This window comes from Citrus sinensis, chromosome 7 (assembly GCF_022201045.2).
Source record: "Citrus sinensis cultivar Valencia sweet orange chromosome 7, DVS_A1.0, whole genome shotgun sequence".
Lineage (NCBI taxonomy): Eukaryota > Viridiplantae > Streptophyta > Magnoliopsida > Sapindales > Rutaceae > Citrus > Citrus sinensis.
The window spans coordinates 2,458,479-2,474,962 of record NC_068562.1 but is presented as its reverse complement, the minus strand read 5'-3'; the positions used below and the strand labels follow the sequence as shown (position 1 = coordinate 2,474,962).

Genomic DNA, 16,484 nt, shown 5'->3' with positions numbered 1-16,484 from the left:
ATTTCATTTTATATTAAAATTAAAATTAATAATTTATTGTTCATAATTAAGAATATTAATAATTATAATAAATTTACAAATATAATAAAATAAATATTATTCATTAAATATATTTTTTATTAGTTTTGTAATTAAAAACTATAATTCTTTAAATAAGGATAAAATTGTAATTTGAAACTATTTACTCCCAATCCAAGACAAAGTAAACACATAAATTGGATTCTGATCTCCATTCCATGCTTCTATTCCAGTGTAAGTAAACAACCTACTCCCACTCCCACTCCCACTCCACACTCCCAATCCTAGGATTCCCACTCCTCAGGATTCCCACTCCTCAGGATTCTCAATCCAATCCAAAAAATAAACGCTACCTTAGAGTTCGGACCCTGAGTTCAAGTGGAAACTTGAATTATAAGTAAACCATTTACATGAATATTATTCGTAAATATTAGATTTTACCCGTAATATCTTCAAATGATGATTAGATATTTAGTAGCGATTCTGTCACGTCACCATGTGACTTCATGTTTTTATATTAATTAATAATTGATAATACATAACAATGGGTGGATTGCATATACAAATACCTCCTCTCCTCTTAAAATTAAAACAATAATGGAGCGTTCATATTATAATTTGATGGTTTTATAATGATTAATAATTTATAATAGATAACAATGGGTGGATTACATGTCCATATACCCGGTCTCCTCTTAGAAATAAACACTAATTGTGCGTTTATTTTTTGGATTAAGAAATCAAAATTTAAAATTAAAATAATTAATAGTGTTTGCTTCATAAAATAAGGGTGGAAATAGGAATTATTTGGATGGGTTTACAGTAAAATAAGATTAGGAAATGAGAGTTTGATTCTCAAAGGTTGGAAATGAGAATTCCATTAATGTCATTATTATTGTTATTGATATTATTAAATTTTATTATTACTATTCAAATTTATGAATTAATTATTATTATTATTATATAAAAATAATAATAAATAGAACAATGAACAAAAAATATTTTAGTATCTTAAAATAATTTATTTTATTTTAAAATAAAATTAACACATTAATAAAAATATAATTTGTTTTAAATCTGATTTTTATAACTTAAGTATACACTTATTTTAATTCTTGCTCTTTATTCTGATTTTAATCCATTCCAACTAAACCACTATAAAACCTCGACACAGGCTATGTAGTTTCTCATCTTCCGTCTAAAACCCTGAAAGGAAATGACCTCTCTCCGCCATATTCGCCGCCTTTGCACCGCCACCACCGCCGCCGGCAGCAGTACAACGGCATCCTCAATATCAGTATCCAAAGCCAAATCGAAGCTTCGTTCAGAATTCGACCCTGACAAAGCCCTAGAAATCTACTCGTCCGTTTCCAAACACTACGCGTCTCCAGTCTCCTCTCGCTACGCCCAAGACTTAACTGTTCGTCGTCTCGCCAAATCTAAGCGTTTCTCCGACATCGAAACCCTAATTGAATCCCACAAAAATGACCCCAAGATCACCCAAGAACCTTACTTGTGCAATCTCATTCGATCCTACGGTCAAGCTGGCATGTTTGACCACGCCATGAGAACCTTTGACCAAATGGATGAATTGGGCACACCTAGATCGGTAATTTCTTTTAATGCCTTGTTATTTGCTTGTACTCGGTCCAGGCTTTACGATAAAGTTCCTATTTTGTTTGATGAAATTCCAAAAAAATATAATCTTTCGCCGGATAAGATATCGTATGGCCTTTTGTTAAAATCCCATTGTGATTCTGGGTCGTCTGATAAGGCTTTGGAGTTATTGAATGAGATGGAGAATAAAGGTGTTGAAGTGACCACTGTTACTTACACAACAGTGTTGAATTGTTTATATAAGCAAGGGAATGCTGAAGAGGCTGAGAGATTGTGGAGTGAGATGGAGAAAAAGGGTGTTGACTTGGATGTTGCGGCTTATAATGTGAGGATCACCAATACTTATGGTGGTGATCCTGAGAGATTGAAGGAGTTGATTGATGAGATGCGTGATGCGGGGTTGAAACCGGACACCATCAGTTATAACTTTCTCATGACTTGTTATTGTAAAAATGAGATGATGGATGAAGCTAAGAAGGTGTACGAGGGATTGGAGGAAAATGGGTGTAGTCCAAATGCTACGACTTTTAGGACTTGGATATATCATCTGTGTGGAAGTGGGAATTTTGATAAGGCGTATAAGGTGTTTAAGGAAAGTGTGATGGTGCATAAGATTCCTGATTTTAATACGGTGAAGCTTTTGGTGGAAGGGTTGGTGAAGAAAAAGAAGATTAAGGAGGCCAAAGGAGTGATTCGGACTATTAAAAAGAAGTTCCCTCCTAATGTTTTAAGAGCTTGGAAGAAAGTTGAGGAGGAGCTGGGGTTGGTTCCTGCTCCTGCTGTTGGTGATGGTCAAAAAGCCAGGGTTTAAGCATTGATGGAACTTCTGTTACTGGGAGATTAGGTTATCTGAATTTTGATTGTTAATTAATCATTTGAATGTTGGATGCGAAGCAATTAAATTTGATTGAATTATTTTAAACGCGATGTTAGGTTTGCAAATTCAGCCGCGGAGGCTAATGTCGAGCTTGATTGAGGTTAATTATATATAAGCGTCCTATAACTTAAATGAAATCTGTAAGTTGAACCACTATATATTAAGTATAAAAGTTTCAATTCCTCTGCATAATTTCTAATGTTTCTCTTTTCTACTTTGTTCTTTTTTCGTTTCGCAGCTTCAGCTTTGTTTTGAAATTCGGTGGGAGCTTAATATATATAAATATAACCGTAGAAATGAGCTAGATAATTATTATGTCCAAGTGCTGGTGGTATTTTTCTGGCATTTTATTGGTTTCCATGGCTGTCTTTGCTCGTTAAATATTGACAATTTAACATCGGTTATCAAGTTCGCCATAACTGAAATGTTTACAGTTCACTTGGCAAAAATAGTCACTTAGTTTAAACTTTTGTAGAAGCATGACTTGGGAGTGGGGACCAACTCTCAATTTTTGCTTTTCACGACAGGAGGAGCTACTCATTTATTTTATAGCTGAATTTTCTAAAAGCCATTGGACACTCAATTGTTTAAACATGTTTATCTCATAAGAAATTATTTTATATGTGCATGGTTCAAACTTCAACCTAGAACTGTGATGCATAAACACCTACCTAGTGCCATGCACATATTTGTTTGTGGATGATGGGTTCGGTACTTCGGTTCAATTCAATCTCTCTGTCTTCATTACTTTTACTATTATTTTCTACCCTTATTTCAAGTTGAAAATAGATCACATTGATCAGTCGTTACGTAAACCGATTAAATAACTGGATAATAATTCAGGATTATATTGGTTAATTGGTTTTTCAGGCTTATTAGATACTTTGTGACGCAAGCAATTATGATTTTATTCCAAAATAAATTATGGGCGGCTAAAAGTCAACCGAAGTCAAAGAGAGACGGGAACCAGAGATTTTGGGCGAAAAGCGGGTAGGGGGGAAAAAAGAAAAGAAATGGGTGTTAGGAGAAATGAATAGGGGTGCTGATAGATAAAGCTAGGTTTCTAACATTGAAAGCCCAATGAAGGCATCGTGACCAAAAAGAAGGAAAAACCCACCCCCGAATGTCAATCTTCCTTTGTTGCTCCACTTCCATGATCCATCCAAGGGAGGGCGGTGGTAATTGGTAAATGAATAAATAAATACAAGGAAACCACAGGGAGAGCGCGGCAAGTAGAAGAAGAAGAAGTAATAACGAGTAAAAGGCATGACCACTCGAATCGCTCCTGGAGTTGGGGCCAATTTGCTGGGCCAACACTCCGCCGAGAGAAATCAAGATGCCACAGCTTATGTCGGCAATCTCGATCCCCAGGTACCCTTTTCTTTCTTTATTTTTTGCTTCTGTTCTTTCTATTTTCTTCTTCTGTTTTTTTTAATGATTTTTTTTTTCGTGTTACTAAATACCGTTTTTTTTTTTTTTTTCACTTTTGTTGTCTATTCACTATCTCTATCTCTTTCATTTGTAATTTCTTTTTTTCACTATTTTGTTCCCGTACTATTAACTTAGATTTGAAAGAGCATATGTTCTTAAACATTTAATAAACTCTTGTGTTTTTGTTTCTTTATATTCTTTCAGGTTACTGAGGAGCTACTTTGGGAGTTGTTTGTTCAAGCAGGTCCTGTTGGTATGTTCGGTCTCCCTTTATCCTAAAATTCCTTTTTTTTTTTTTTAATTAATTGCTCAATGCTATTATATGGCTTCCTCTTTTTATGTGTAGCTTTTCCCTTTCCCCTTTCAAATTGTTATATGTTTTGATTTTTCTTTCATTTCTGAGAGACACATTAGCACTCTAATTGAAGTTGGTTTGCTGCTTGACAGTATGAGTTTAGCTGTCACCATAGGAAATTACACTGACCATCAATCAAACTGATTTTGAAAGTTCAGCTGTGGTGTTCAGTGTGAACCCTGAACATGATTAAATAACGAAAACAAGATGATGAATTTGAAATTAAAACGCAGAAGTGCACTTCAGAGGAGAACATGATTTGAAAGTTGGTATTGTTTTGGCATAAATTCTTTTTGCAAAATAAGTCTTCGGTGTGAGCTTTCCTTGGAGATTTATATTGTTGTATTTATCTCTCTCTCTCTTTTTCCTGTTTCAGTTAATGTGTATGTTCCAAAAGATAGAGTGACAAACCTTCATCAAGGATACGGATTTGTAGAGTTCCGAAGTGAGGAAGATGCTGATTATGTAAGCGTTGCTCATGGGCTGTGGTCTAAGTCACTATAGTTGTCTCATTGCTTGTTGGATCACAGACTTTGGCATTGAGGTTCGGTTTTATTTTTTCAGCTTTTGATGAAAGATGTTTTCTTTTATGTATCAAATGTTCAGGCAATAAAGGTGCTGAATATGATAAAGCTTTATGGGAAGCCGATACGTGTGAATAAGGTATAAAGCTCTCTTTTTGCAGGCGATGACTTGCTCTATTTCTTTTGCTGGGTGTTGCGAAGATAATCACGATGTTTGTTTAATTTAAGTCTGTGCTACAGTCTTCTTTTTAAGTAGTGCTGTTTGTGATGTTAGTGGACTACCAATGGTGCTTAATTTTGATGTTCATTCGTTTAGGCATCCCAAGACAAAAAGAGCTTAGATGTGGGGGCAAACCTTTTTATTGGAAACCTTGACCCAGTAAGTTGCTTACGTTTTTTCAAAAGCATAAATATTTTCAAAAAATTAACTCATTTTAACTTTGTGAATTTCCTTGATGCACTTTTCAGGATGTGGATGAGAAACTACTATATGATACATTCAGTGCGTTTGGAGTCATTGTTACGAATCCCAAGGTAATGCCATCAACCCTTCTGTTTTAGTTCATTATGCAACGAAAGTTATATGTCCTATATATTGATATGTCAGTTTACAAGTTACTTTTGTGGACTTATAAAATAGTTGGCTGATTGTTTACTCATAAATTTTCATCCAGTTTTCCCTCTAAATTAGTATACATTTGCAGCATGCTATTCTGTATGTCAATGTGGGGGTTTTACAATGTTATATAGGTTAAAGTTCTGATCTGGTTATGATAAAAATGCAGAGGATTTTCTTTTGGTATATACTTGAAAGTTTTTGGATTCGATAATGCCAACTGAGCATTAATTTTCACCACCCAATGAAAGTTCTTGTTTCAGTGGTTAGCCAGACTAAAAATAAAGCAAATGCAGTGTTGTCATTATATGCCATCATTGGTTTTGAGCCGTGTTTGTACACATTAACAGCATAGATGCCTTATTTTTGTCCCTCTGAAGGGAACAGAATGGGAAACAAAAATAGCATGGCTAATAACTCTAATCTTTGATGTCATCCTTTCTTCATTGTCTAATCAACCAAATCTAATATTTCTGTGCATGTCATTCCCATGATAAAACATTTCATACAGACTTGCATAGAATGAATGGAAAGAGAATGTGCAGGATTTGTGTAGCCAATCTCAACTGTTGGAGTGTAGGCTCTTGTTATGTTAGGTTCCAATCTAAGTTACTAGCTCTGCTTGCATAAATAATTCCACAAGTTATCTGACGTAAGAGATCTATTCACACTACAAGAAATATGTGCTTGGCATCAATGCGTCAGTATGTTTTGGTACCAGCTCGAATGTGGACTAGTGATATGGTAAATGATTAAGCACCGTATACACCACCAACCACGCAACCAGAGCTGGTTGTTATGTTAGGTTGAGTGCTTGATTGTGATATCTTTTCATGGCTCATAATTGAAGGTTTGTAAATATTATAGTTTTTACTGTTTAGAAAATGTGTGGTTTTGGGGTTGATGTGTTCTGACATTGCCTTTTGAGTGGGTTTTGTCTCGTTAACAGTATGATGGGTATTTGGGTCTCTTTTATATGGTTTGAATCTGTTGCAAATGTTTATGATAGTTTGACATTGAAAATCTTTTTGAGCTATTTAATGATCATCTTCTGCAGGTTTTAATTTTGAACTGCTTAGGGTTATGTGATGATTTGATCTATTGGATGAATATATCATTTAGATGTGGGTTTTGAACTCAACCGTTCGTCATGGAGTGGCATAGGTAGTGGCTTAATCAAGGAGGAAAGAAAAAGTTTCTTATTTTGTCTTCTTTTGCACTGTTGAGGCTAATTAATTGTTATATTTTTCCTTCTAAAAGAAAGTCAAGTGATTGGAAAGGTGACTTTCTGGTTTGCTGTTAGAGTCTAATGTTTGGCATTTCACCTCTTCAGATTATGCGAGATCCTGACACTGGAAATTCTCGTGGTTTTGGTTTCATTAGCTATGATTCCTTTGAGGCATCCGATGCAGCTATTGAGGTATGCCCCTTTGACATGCTCTTTTGTAACAACCAGTGTTTCTTGAGAAATATCTGACATTCAATTGTTAAGGATCTATAGATGGAATGGTGGTTGTGTTTTAGACTTGAGTATACTAAAATCCAAGTTAAGGTCTGAGGAAGCTGGGTGGCAAGTGCTGAGCATATTTCAGTAGCATTAAATGTTGGTTATGTAGTACTGCATCTATTTTACATGGTTCATTTTATTTGTAGCCCAGGCCTTTGGGAAATTAATATTACAATCAGTATGATTCATGTAATAATATCAATTGTTAAGACACCGAACAAGCACCATGACTTGGATTCATCTATCTTGTTCAATTTTGAAGATGAGTATAATTAATTTCATCTATTGTTGCAGGCAATGAATGGCCAATACCTTTGCAACCGTCAAATTACTGTCTCATATGCATATAAGAAAGACACTAAAGGAGAGCGCCACGGTACTCCAGCAGGTAAGGCTTCATTCTTATTTTGCTGCTACTTTGTTGATCCTGTTTTGAGTTCTTACCACTAAATATGACCTGGTACCTTTATTTACTAGCACTGTGATGGTCTGCAGGGGCTGTGTTGCATAAGTGCTTATACATATAGAAGGAATTTGATTTGATTCATCTCATTTCTAACAAAATGAATTTTTGCTATCTGTTGATCCAGAGAGAATTTTGGCAGCAAACAATCCGAGTTCCCAGAAGAGTAGGCCCCACACTTTATTTGCGAGTGGACCTCCATCACTACAGAATGCTCCTCAGGCCAATGGTACTGTTGGTGGACCAGTGCCTCCACGCCCATATGCAAATGGTGCTGCTTCAGGCCCAATTCCACCTGTTCGACCACCACCACCACCGCCACAAGCTGCAGCATTCCCACCCATGCAAGTGGCTGGACAAGCCGCTTGGCAAGGTCAGCCACAGCATATAGGTCAAGGTGTTCCACAACCAGTCATGCCCCCACCTATGCAGTTCAGGCCACCACCAAATATGCCGCCGCCGCCGCCGCCTCAACTAGCTTCAGCTATGCAAAGACCCCCTCCACAACCAATGGGAATGGGTGCACAACCCCCGGTTTGGCGGCAGCCGCCACCACCTCCACAGCAATTGCTTGGAAGACCCCCAATGCCACATATGTCAATGCCGCCACCTCCGCCGCCCCAGGCCCCTCCGCCACCCCCATCAGGTTGAAGACCTAAAAGCTTTTTGTAACTTGGTGATTTTTTGACTAAAATTTGTTGATTGCTCATTGTAGAACTTCCTGTTTCTTCGTTAGATGAATACAAGTGATTGTATGCGTAGTAGATACGTTGGCATTGCGCATTTCAAATAACTAGTGATGATGATAACTGATTAGAGACGGGAATCTGTGCTAGTAACAGCCAAAATATTTGTTTGCTCTGTGTGCCCGACCATACACGCATGGGTTCGTGGTCCGATGTCGGGTTCGATAGATTTGAATAAGGCCACCAGCAGTTTCCAAGGGCCAGACTAAGTCTTTGGGCCAGTCGGCCTGGAAAATCTATCTATGTCAGTATGTCTATAGAAAGTAGAAACGTATACAACAACTTTTTCTCTAAATTGTCAACCTTGAGCAATTTTGGAATCGGACGACAGGACAATAAGGGCTGGAATCGCGTATCTGCTTGGGCGTTCAATTGGATCGCCTCGTTTCGATACTCGAATGGGCTGGGGCTGGAAACACGCATTAGCACTGCCACCATCCACTGCCAAATTAATGTTGCTTTTTAGTGAGATTCGATTCGCATTCATACGTTCGCTTATGTTCTCTGGTCACAAATGTCGGGCACGGTTGGCTCGGTTCTATCCAAGAGAAAGTCCCTATACCTTCTTGATACTCTCCCTCCACAAGTAGGGATTTCAAATTTTATTGGCTTGTGTCTGCTTAGAATGGATTGGATATCTTTTTATTGTTTTGCCAAGTGTGGATACGGTATGAGTACTGAATTCATCCTTCGTTTGTTTGGTTAAGGATTTTATTTTGCACTTGGTATCGGAACCCAGTCTTTGTTGTTCATTGCGGGTGCCATATATGTGTTGAAAATAAGAGGTTCAAAATTCGAACCTCGCTGATACGAGTTAAGAGGATATTGAGTTGTCTTCAAAATAGATAATTAAAAAAAAAAACTTTATTATTTTTAAGAATAAATCAAAAAAATTCTTGAAATGATAAATAAATTTGTACAAAATTTGAAGGAATAGACAACAATAATTATTTGCAAATCGATAATTAATAAATATTCAACCAATACTTGAGTATTAAAAAAATTAAAAGCATCTTCCAAATGCTCTTTAGATAATATTTAACTTATCATTTAAAAAGTCATCTTATCAATAAAGATTTCAAAAAACTCTTCAATTAATATTCTTTAAATGACAAACTCTAAGTTACAATACATGTATATTAGAGTTTGTCATTCCTCTTTAAATGAGATTCTCATTCTTTCTCTTCAATATTAAAGAGTGATTCGCTCTCTTCAAATAAATAGTACTAATATTATTTTTTTAACTCATCATTGTTAAAGAAAGAGAAATGTTATAATTACTATTATTTTTATGGAGGAAATTTTTTTATTAAAATAATTTAATTTTTTTAAGTCTCTTTTGGGAGAGGTTTTTCACTCTTTTTTTCTTTTTTTTTTAATGCATAGATAAGTAAATAGACATTTAAGGAATAAAATTAGAAGAATCTTTTGTGATGCTCTAAAAGTATCATAATTTTTATGAACTAGCCCTTTTTAAGTTCTTATCCACAAGTTACAGCTTTCAGTGCCCATTTAAAAAATGCTATAAATTTTTATAAATACTGCAAGCAACATCAGTGAGCCAAATAATGCTCTATTTGGAGAAATTCTACAATACATTTGATGTTCCATGTCATTTGATAATGTGGAACCACTAATCAATAATTTTTTTACATGTGTCAATCAATTTTTAATAATTAAAATTCAAACAATCCCCTCCCTTTCTCTTTCTTTGCTCTAGTTTCAAAAATTCTTCTTCTCTCTTCCAAATTCCAAGAAACATTAATTTATTAAAAGATATAAAAATAATAAATTGAATAAAATGGCAACAAAGAGCCTGATTTCATACTCCTTTCCATTTACAACTTCGTTCCCCAGCTAAAAAAAAAGCAACAAATTTTCTAATTAAGCTAGTGGCAGATTTTCTACGGGAATGGATTTGTGAATGGGAAGCAAAAGAAGCATCAAAACAAGATTATTTTTAGATTTGCAAAGTGAATTAAGGTTGGGGGTTGTCATATTTCAAACATTTGCAGAAGAGCATCAAAGCAAGATTACCTTGCAGGGCAATGAAGTTGTGAATGGAAACGAGGAGGAGGATGAAATTAGGCCTCTGCAGGCACTTTGTTCAATTTATTATTTTTATAATTTTTAAATAAATTAATGTTTCTTGGAATTTGGAGGAGAGAAGAATAATTTTTGAAACTAGAGAAGATAGAGAAAATGAAGGAATTGTTTGACTTTTAATAAGGTAAAGTTTAAAAATTAATTAAGACATGTAAAAAAATTATTGATTAGTGGTTCCACATCATCAGATGACATAGAACATCAAATGTATTATAGAATTTCTCCTCTATTTGATATTGAAATTGAGTAACTATAATTTTTTAAGGTATAGCACTAAATTATTTTAGTAAACATTAGTTATTGTAACTTAGAAGCTAAGATGATTTGATTCCATACTCGCATGATGAAAAATCTATTACATATATACTACTTTTATCAAAATTATTATTTAAAAGTCATACTTACTACACATTATTAGCTTTTATTTCATAATTTCAAATTTTTTTAACTGAAAAATACGGCACCTCAATACCAAATAAAGTCTAAGCTTCATTCAATTATGTTTACTACATATCCATGAAATAGCAAGTGTCACAGTTAATTTTCATATCTTTACTTAGTATACACCTAACTTACAATTACAAATGCTTTCGTGAATAAGATTGAATTAATACCAGAGATCAAAGAATGACTTAAAAGAAGAGCCAGGAGTTTTGAGGAAGGAAGAAGAATATCTAATCAATCACGTTAATCGAACCTTTATATGTGCTAAAGACTTATAATAATCACAATCCGGTACACAAAATTGAGGTTTCAAATGCAGCTTTGTACGGTACTTGCCCGAGTTTATATTTCCTGCATTGGAGATGTTTAGTTGACTTTTATCAGTGATTGCTTTAATTTGCAGCATATAATTTCTGTGATCTCTTATCATTAGTTATGTATCACAGCTCTTTCCCAGCTTGAAATAGTCATTATCATACAGGGTGTTGTTGAAATCAAGGCTTATCATACTTTAATGTTGGTTATATGTGTCTGTTCTAATGGAAATCTCTAAAGCTAACTGGCTAAGCGGTTTCCTGCCATTACCTTTGTCCTCTGTACCAAATAAAAGCTGATAATTGGGTTTGCCAAGCCCTAACTTTTCATCCCCACCAATCGTCAGAAATGCTTAAAAAATGTGCAAAAACGAAAGGTCTGAGGAACGTCCTAATTTGTATGTGCATACTATACTTGATCATGGATGTATTTATAAACCTAAAATGTACGCACCAATCATATATCAGAAGAACAATATGCATCAGCAGCATTAAAGAAAGGATTGTAACATAATGGAAACCAAAGTTTTCAATTGCTTTAGCATTAATTAGTTCAAAGTTTTCAATTGCTTAACTAATATGGTATGAAATGCATGTTATGTAAAAGCAATTTATCTCCATAAAGTCATAAACTGAGCTTACTCAAAATGAGAATGTTGGTCATGTGCAAGAACAATTATCAGAAACTCTTAATTTGTACCTTTTTTTTTTTCCCTTGAAAAGCTCTTAACTTGTAACTTGACGGCACTTGCAGGAAACAATAATATAGATACGGTAGAAATTATCAACATGAAATTGAAAATAAAGGACTGTATATATATATAACATTTAAAACATGCTATCTATAATTTAACAGAGAATATTCCTTTGTCGAATCCAACTAAATTTCTTCAACTTTTATTTCCTTTTTATCTTTAAAATTTCTCTGAAAGCTCCATACGCTGGCATCACTAAGTTTTGTGACTCGGCCACAACGTTTCGTCTTCTTCCTTGCACTCTAGACAGCAAACAAATATAAAAAGTTACTTTCAACTTGTAAATGCATGTGCAAAGTTAATTCCGGGGAACTATGAAGGCAAAAACATCAAAAACTTTATTTGCTTTATAAAGATCGGCAAGAATAGGAAAGTCACAGCCCCATTTTCTGCCATTAAATTTCTTATATTATCTCTATCATTTTTCCTTCTCGCGCTTTATGCTTCTACACCCTACAATATAAATACTGCTTCATACAAAAGCATTGATTTCTATAGACTTCTTTCAAAGTAATTTGCTTCTTCGTAGTGTATGTGAAACAACAATGAGCTCAAAAGCAAAGCGTTTTTGGACCCCTGGCCCTGTAATTGTTGGTGCCGGACCATCTGGTTTAGCAGCAGCAGCATGCCTTAAAGAGAGAGGAGTTCCTTCCTTGATTATTGAAAAAGAGAGCTGCCTGGCTTCTCTCTGGAAACTAAAGATATATGATCATCTTCAGCTTCACCTACCTAAAAAATTCTGCCAACTTCCTTATGTGCCATTCCCTCGTGAATATCCGGCATACCCCTCCGGACAACAATTCATAACTTACATGGAGGCTTATGCTAATCACTTTGAAATCGAACCCCTCTTAGGACAAGAGGTTCAATGGGCTAAGTATGATGCAGCCATGGGGCGCTGGCGGGTTAAAACTCATGAATATGAGTTCATGTGCCGATGGCTCATTGTAGCAACTGGTGAGAATGAAGTACCTGTGCTGCCTAAAATTGCTGGAATATCAGAATTCAGAGGAAGGTTACTTCACACCAGCACTTACAAGAATGGAGTTGAATTTAGAGCAAGTAAGGTTTTGGTAGTGGGTTGTGGCAACTCAGGCATGGAGATTAGTTTTGACTTATGTAAGAATGGTGCGCAAGTTTCTTTGGTTGTGAGAGATAAGGTAAAGATCCTTAAATTCATGCTCTTTTTCTTTGTTCTGTTCAATTTCTGAGTTACGCACACACGCATAGATATTATCTACTTCTGTCTCTTTTTAATTTTTTTCACCCCTTCTATTTGTGACTTCCTACTGTAGAACACACACTCACATATATATTAAAACATATGTTAGCATATAGATGTTACTGTTTCGGAAGTGTTACATTATATGTAACATCTAATAAACTTGCAACTTGATTTTATTTCTTCTTTAATCTTTTGATGTGAATAACTTTTTGCAGGTGCATATATTGCCTAAAAAAATCCTGGGAAGATCAAGCTTTGCTATTTCAGTGTGGCTGTTGAAATGGTTTCCAGTAGATGTTGTTGACAGGTTCCTTCTCTTCTGCTCAAGACTTGTTCTAGGAGATACTAAGCAAATTGGGATCCAAAGGCCTAAAATGGGACCGTTACAATGGAAGAATTCTGTTGGAAAAACCCCAGTCCTAGATGATGGAGCTTTTGCAAAAATCAAGTCTGGAGAAATCAAGGTCAACACTTTCAATACCTACTTTTTTATTAGGCTGTTTTGATGCGCTAAATCACTAAAAATCACAGTCCTTATACAAGCTACGATCAAATAACATAAGAATTCAATGAAAGGGACCAATATAAGCTCTTTTAAGTAAATAAAAGCCACCACTCAATTATGAGACGTTAGTTTAAAAGTTTTCTTAATTTGGAAACCTTGCCTGAATCAATATGCTATCAATTCTGTGCATGCTTTTACTCTATTGACTGAATTTGTCATGCCGAATTCAACTTGGATCACATAGGTGGTACCAGGTATTCAAAAATTCACAGCCAAAGGTGCAGAATTTGTGAACAGAACAGTAAAGGAATTCGATTCAATAATTCTAGCAACTGGTTATAGAAGCAACGTATCATCATGGCTCAAGGTACGATAATGTCTCCATAGATATATATGCATACCCTCTTTCTTATTTTGTTCGGGGATCATTCACTTTGTAATTTCAATACAGGAGGCAAGCTTATTCAACCAAAAGAATAATAATAATCCTCAAGACTCATATCCTAAAAATTGGAAAGGCAAGAATGGAGTCTACAGTGTAGGTTTTGCCAGGCAAGGTGTGTTGGGAATTTCAATGGATGCACACAAAGTAGCAGATGATATAGCAAGCCAATGGAACTCCGAGACAAGGCATTTGTGGCTTGATTCCTAAGTAATATCCAAACTACAATGTGTGCTTAGATTCTGTAATATGTATCTCAGAGATTGCTTAATTAATTCGTTTCTACGAGAGTGGGTTTTTACAGCCAAAAGCTCCAACACAGGGCAGGTATCAGTTTAGTATCCGTCAGGCCCACCACCTTCATGATTTATGTAATCAGGGAATGCTTATAGAAATTTACAGATAATAGAAGAGAAACAAAATTAAAGCTTGTAGAGCTGAATTGTGCGGCTGAAATTTTGTGCGTAATTGATCCCTTTTTACTTGAAAATGAGGTGTTTGTATCATGTCAATTGCAATATCCATCCCATTCAAAAGCATGCATATTTCAATTCAATTTTTCAGAGCAGAAATTAGTGAAAGAAAAATATCCTCTGCGATCATAAAATCCGCCCACATAAAAGTAAAGTCACCATCATCACTGTAATTAATAAATTGCTCCAAGTGTGCAGGCACTGATCCAAACAAAAATCTCTGGCTTGCAATACCAAACAAATCAATAGAATCATGAATCAGAACTCCACTAGATACCAAACCACGCTGGTCCCCTCTTCGAAAAAGATTGGCATTACATATCCGAAGCTCTGTGGTCCAGTACTCCAGTCCATCTAGTTCTGCTCCAAGGCCCACACTCCAGGCTTCAATGGGGTTCTTATTTGTCCTTTTCTACTGAGGTCAGAATCTACGGTCTATGCCCTGTGCCATTTTGTCGTTGGTGTTGATTCTTGAAAACTGGTATTCAATGGAACAACTGAGAAGATTTTAATTTTACCAAAACTTTGGGAAGTAATTATTATATTTACTAGGAATTTTAATCTCTTGAGAATGTGCATTGACCAAATATGAAACTCATTTATGAATATTGGTTCCTGAAAATCGTTAGTCCACTGCATTTTTCAAAGATTTAAGAATTAGCTCCAAAGTTGTGATAAAAAACTCTAGTACAATTTTTTTTGTTCTACTTTTGAGTCATTGAATATTACAATGGTGTGATGTAAGTTAAATTATAAGGTAACTTAACAATTTGTTTGGTTCTGCTTCTGGGTTATTGGATACTACAATAGTGCGATACACGTTAAATTGCAAGGCAACTTAATAACACCTCTAAATACGATATCCTATTAATGAAATCAGTTGTTATAAAACTTAAGTTGGTAGGGAAAACACTAACATTATTTTTTGTAATCAAGTCTCCAAAAGTACTAGCTTAAAAGAAAGAAAGAAAGAAAGAAAAAAGAAAAAGAAGAATAGTAAGTCTCACAGGTACTATATCTTTCCCTAATGTTTTTTTCTGGAATAGAATATAGCTGCTGATGGGAAAGTAAACAACGTATCCCATAATATATTGCTTGTTGTTTTCCAAATTGTAAATATATTACAGCTATACGGCCTTTTCTGCTACAAAAGCAAAAGCCTAGAAGTCTCCTCGTCTTCTGTGGGGCATGTGGCCGAGTCCAAACCCAGTGCTCCAAAGTCCAAAAGTTGCGTGCCGCACAGGCAAGTCTTTGATGTAGGAAAAGGGTATGAGTTCCAAACATGCCAATGAAATTGGGATCTTCGTTATTCATATACGAATATGTGAACAGCAGCAAGACAGCAGAAAGATGGAAGTGACAGTACAGTTATATGAAAAGAACCGTCATTTTATATGTTATAGTGTATTGTTGTATGTACAGAACTCATATCTTTTTCTTCTTGTTATTTTGCTGGCGCTTAAATAACAATACTCTTTTACACATATTTTCAGTAGTTTATACAAAAATTCAAAAAATAAAAGTTTACACAGTAAGTTGTTCGCGTATAGCTTGCCTAGCTGTACATCCTACAAAAATATCCGTTAACTTTTTTCCTTTTACCCAGTTTTCAAGTAATTTGAAACTCTTGAAATGTTCCATTAATTGAATGATGGTATATTTATCATGAAAAATGCTAAAAAAACCGAAGTCGGATAGAATTAACGTTAAACAAAGTCAGGTTACCGTGACAATCAATTATTTTTCAATTAACACGATAATCCCACTCTGGTGTATTAATTTTCTATTTAAAGCATCATTTAGTTCACGATTCGGTATCTCTTTATTTTTCTTCTGGTGAAAATCTCAATTTTTATTTTTCCGCTACAAAGTAAATGAAAACACATTTATCATTACTAACGCTACGATGCTGTAAAATAATGATATTTTGAGTCAAAAATGAAATTTGGGAGGTCAATGTTTGAAATGTTTTACTTGAGCTTTCTGATAAATAAATGAAATACTAACAAAAACACCTTCCCGTTTGATTAACACAAGGATCTTCTGCTATTTGGGTTGAAGGTATG

At 35.1% G+C, this 16,484-nt stretch overlaps 3 protein-coding genes across 3 annotated transcripts; all 3 read left to right on the top strand.

The window, feature by feature from the left end:
* The first annotated feature begins 1,172 nt into the window (after positions 1–1,172).
* On the top strand, positions 1,173–2,704 carry LOC102619638 (pentatricopeptide repeat-containing protein At4g36680, mitochondrial). Its single transcript, XM_006466706.4, has one exon. The coding sequence runs from the start codon at positions 1,235–1,237 to the stop codon at positions 2,444–2,446; it is 1,212 nt and encodes a 403-aa protein (XP_006466769.1). The 5' UTR covers positions 1,173–1,234; the 3' UTR covers positions 2,447–2,704.
* Positions 2,705–3,600: 896 nt separating this feature from the next.
* On the top strand, positions 3,601–8,172 carry LOC102619931 (uncharacterized). The gene is made up of 9 exons (XM_006466707.4): positions 3,601–3,883; positions 4,148–4,196; positions 4,675–4,763; positions 4,905–4,961; positions 5,139–5,201; positions 5,291–5,356; positions 6,772–6,858; positions 7,240–7,333; positions 7,536–8,172. The coding sequence occupies exons 1-9, from the start codon at positions 3,779–3,781 to the stop codon at positions 8,057–8,059; spliced, it is 1,134 nt and encodes a 377-aa protein (XP_006466770.1). The 5' UTR covers positions 3,601–3,778; the 3' UTR covers positions 8,060–8,172.
* Positions 8,173–11,802: 3,630 nt separating this feature from the next.
* LOC102620207 (indole-3-pyruvate monooxygenase YUCCA2-like) lies at positions 11,803–14,381 on the top strand. The gene is made up of 4 exons (XM_006466708.4): positions 11,803–12,933; positions 13,214–13,462; positions 13,748–13,870; positions 13,955–14,381. The coding sequence occupies exons 1-4, from the start codon at positions 12,319–12,321 to the stop codon at positions 14,153–14,155; spliced, it is 1,188 nt and encodes a 395-aa protein (XP_006466771.1). The 5' UTR covers positions 11,803–12,318; the 3' UTR covers positions 14,156–14,381.
* Positions 14,382–16,484: the final 2,103 nt, after the last annotated feature.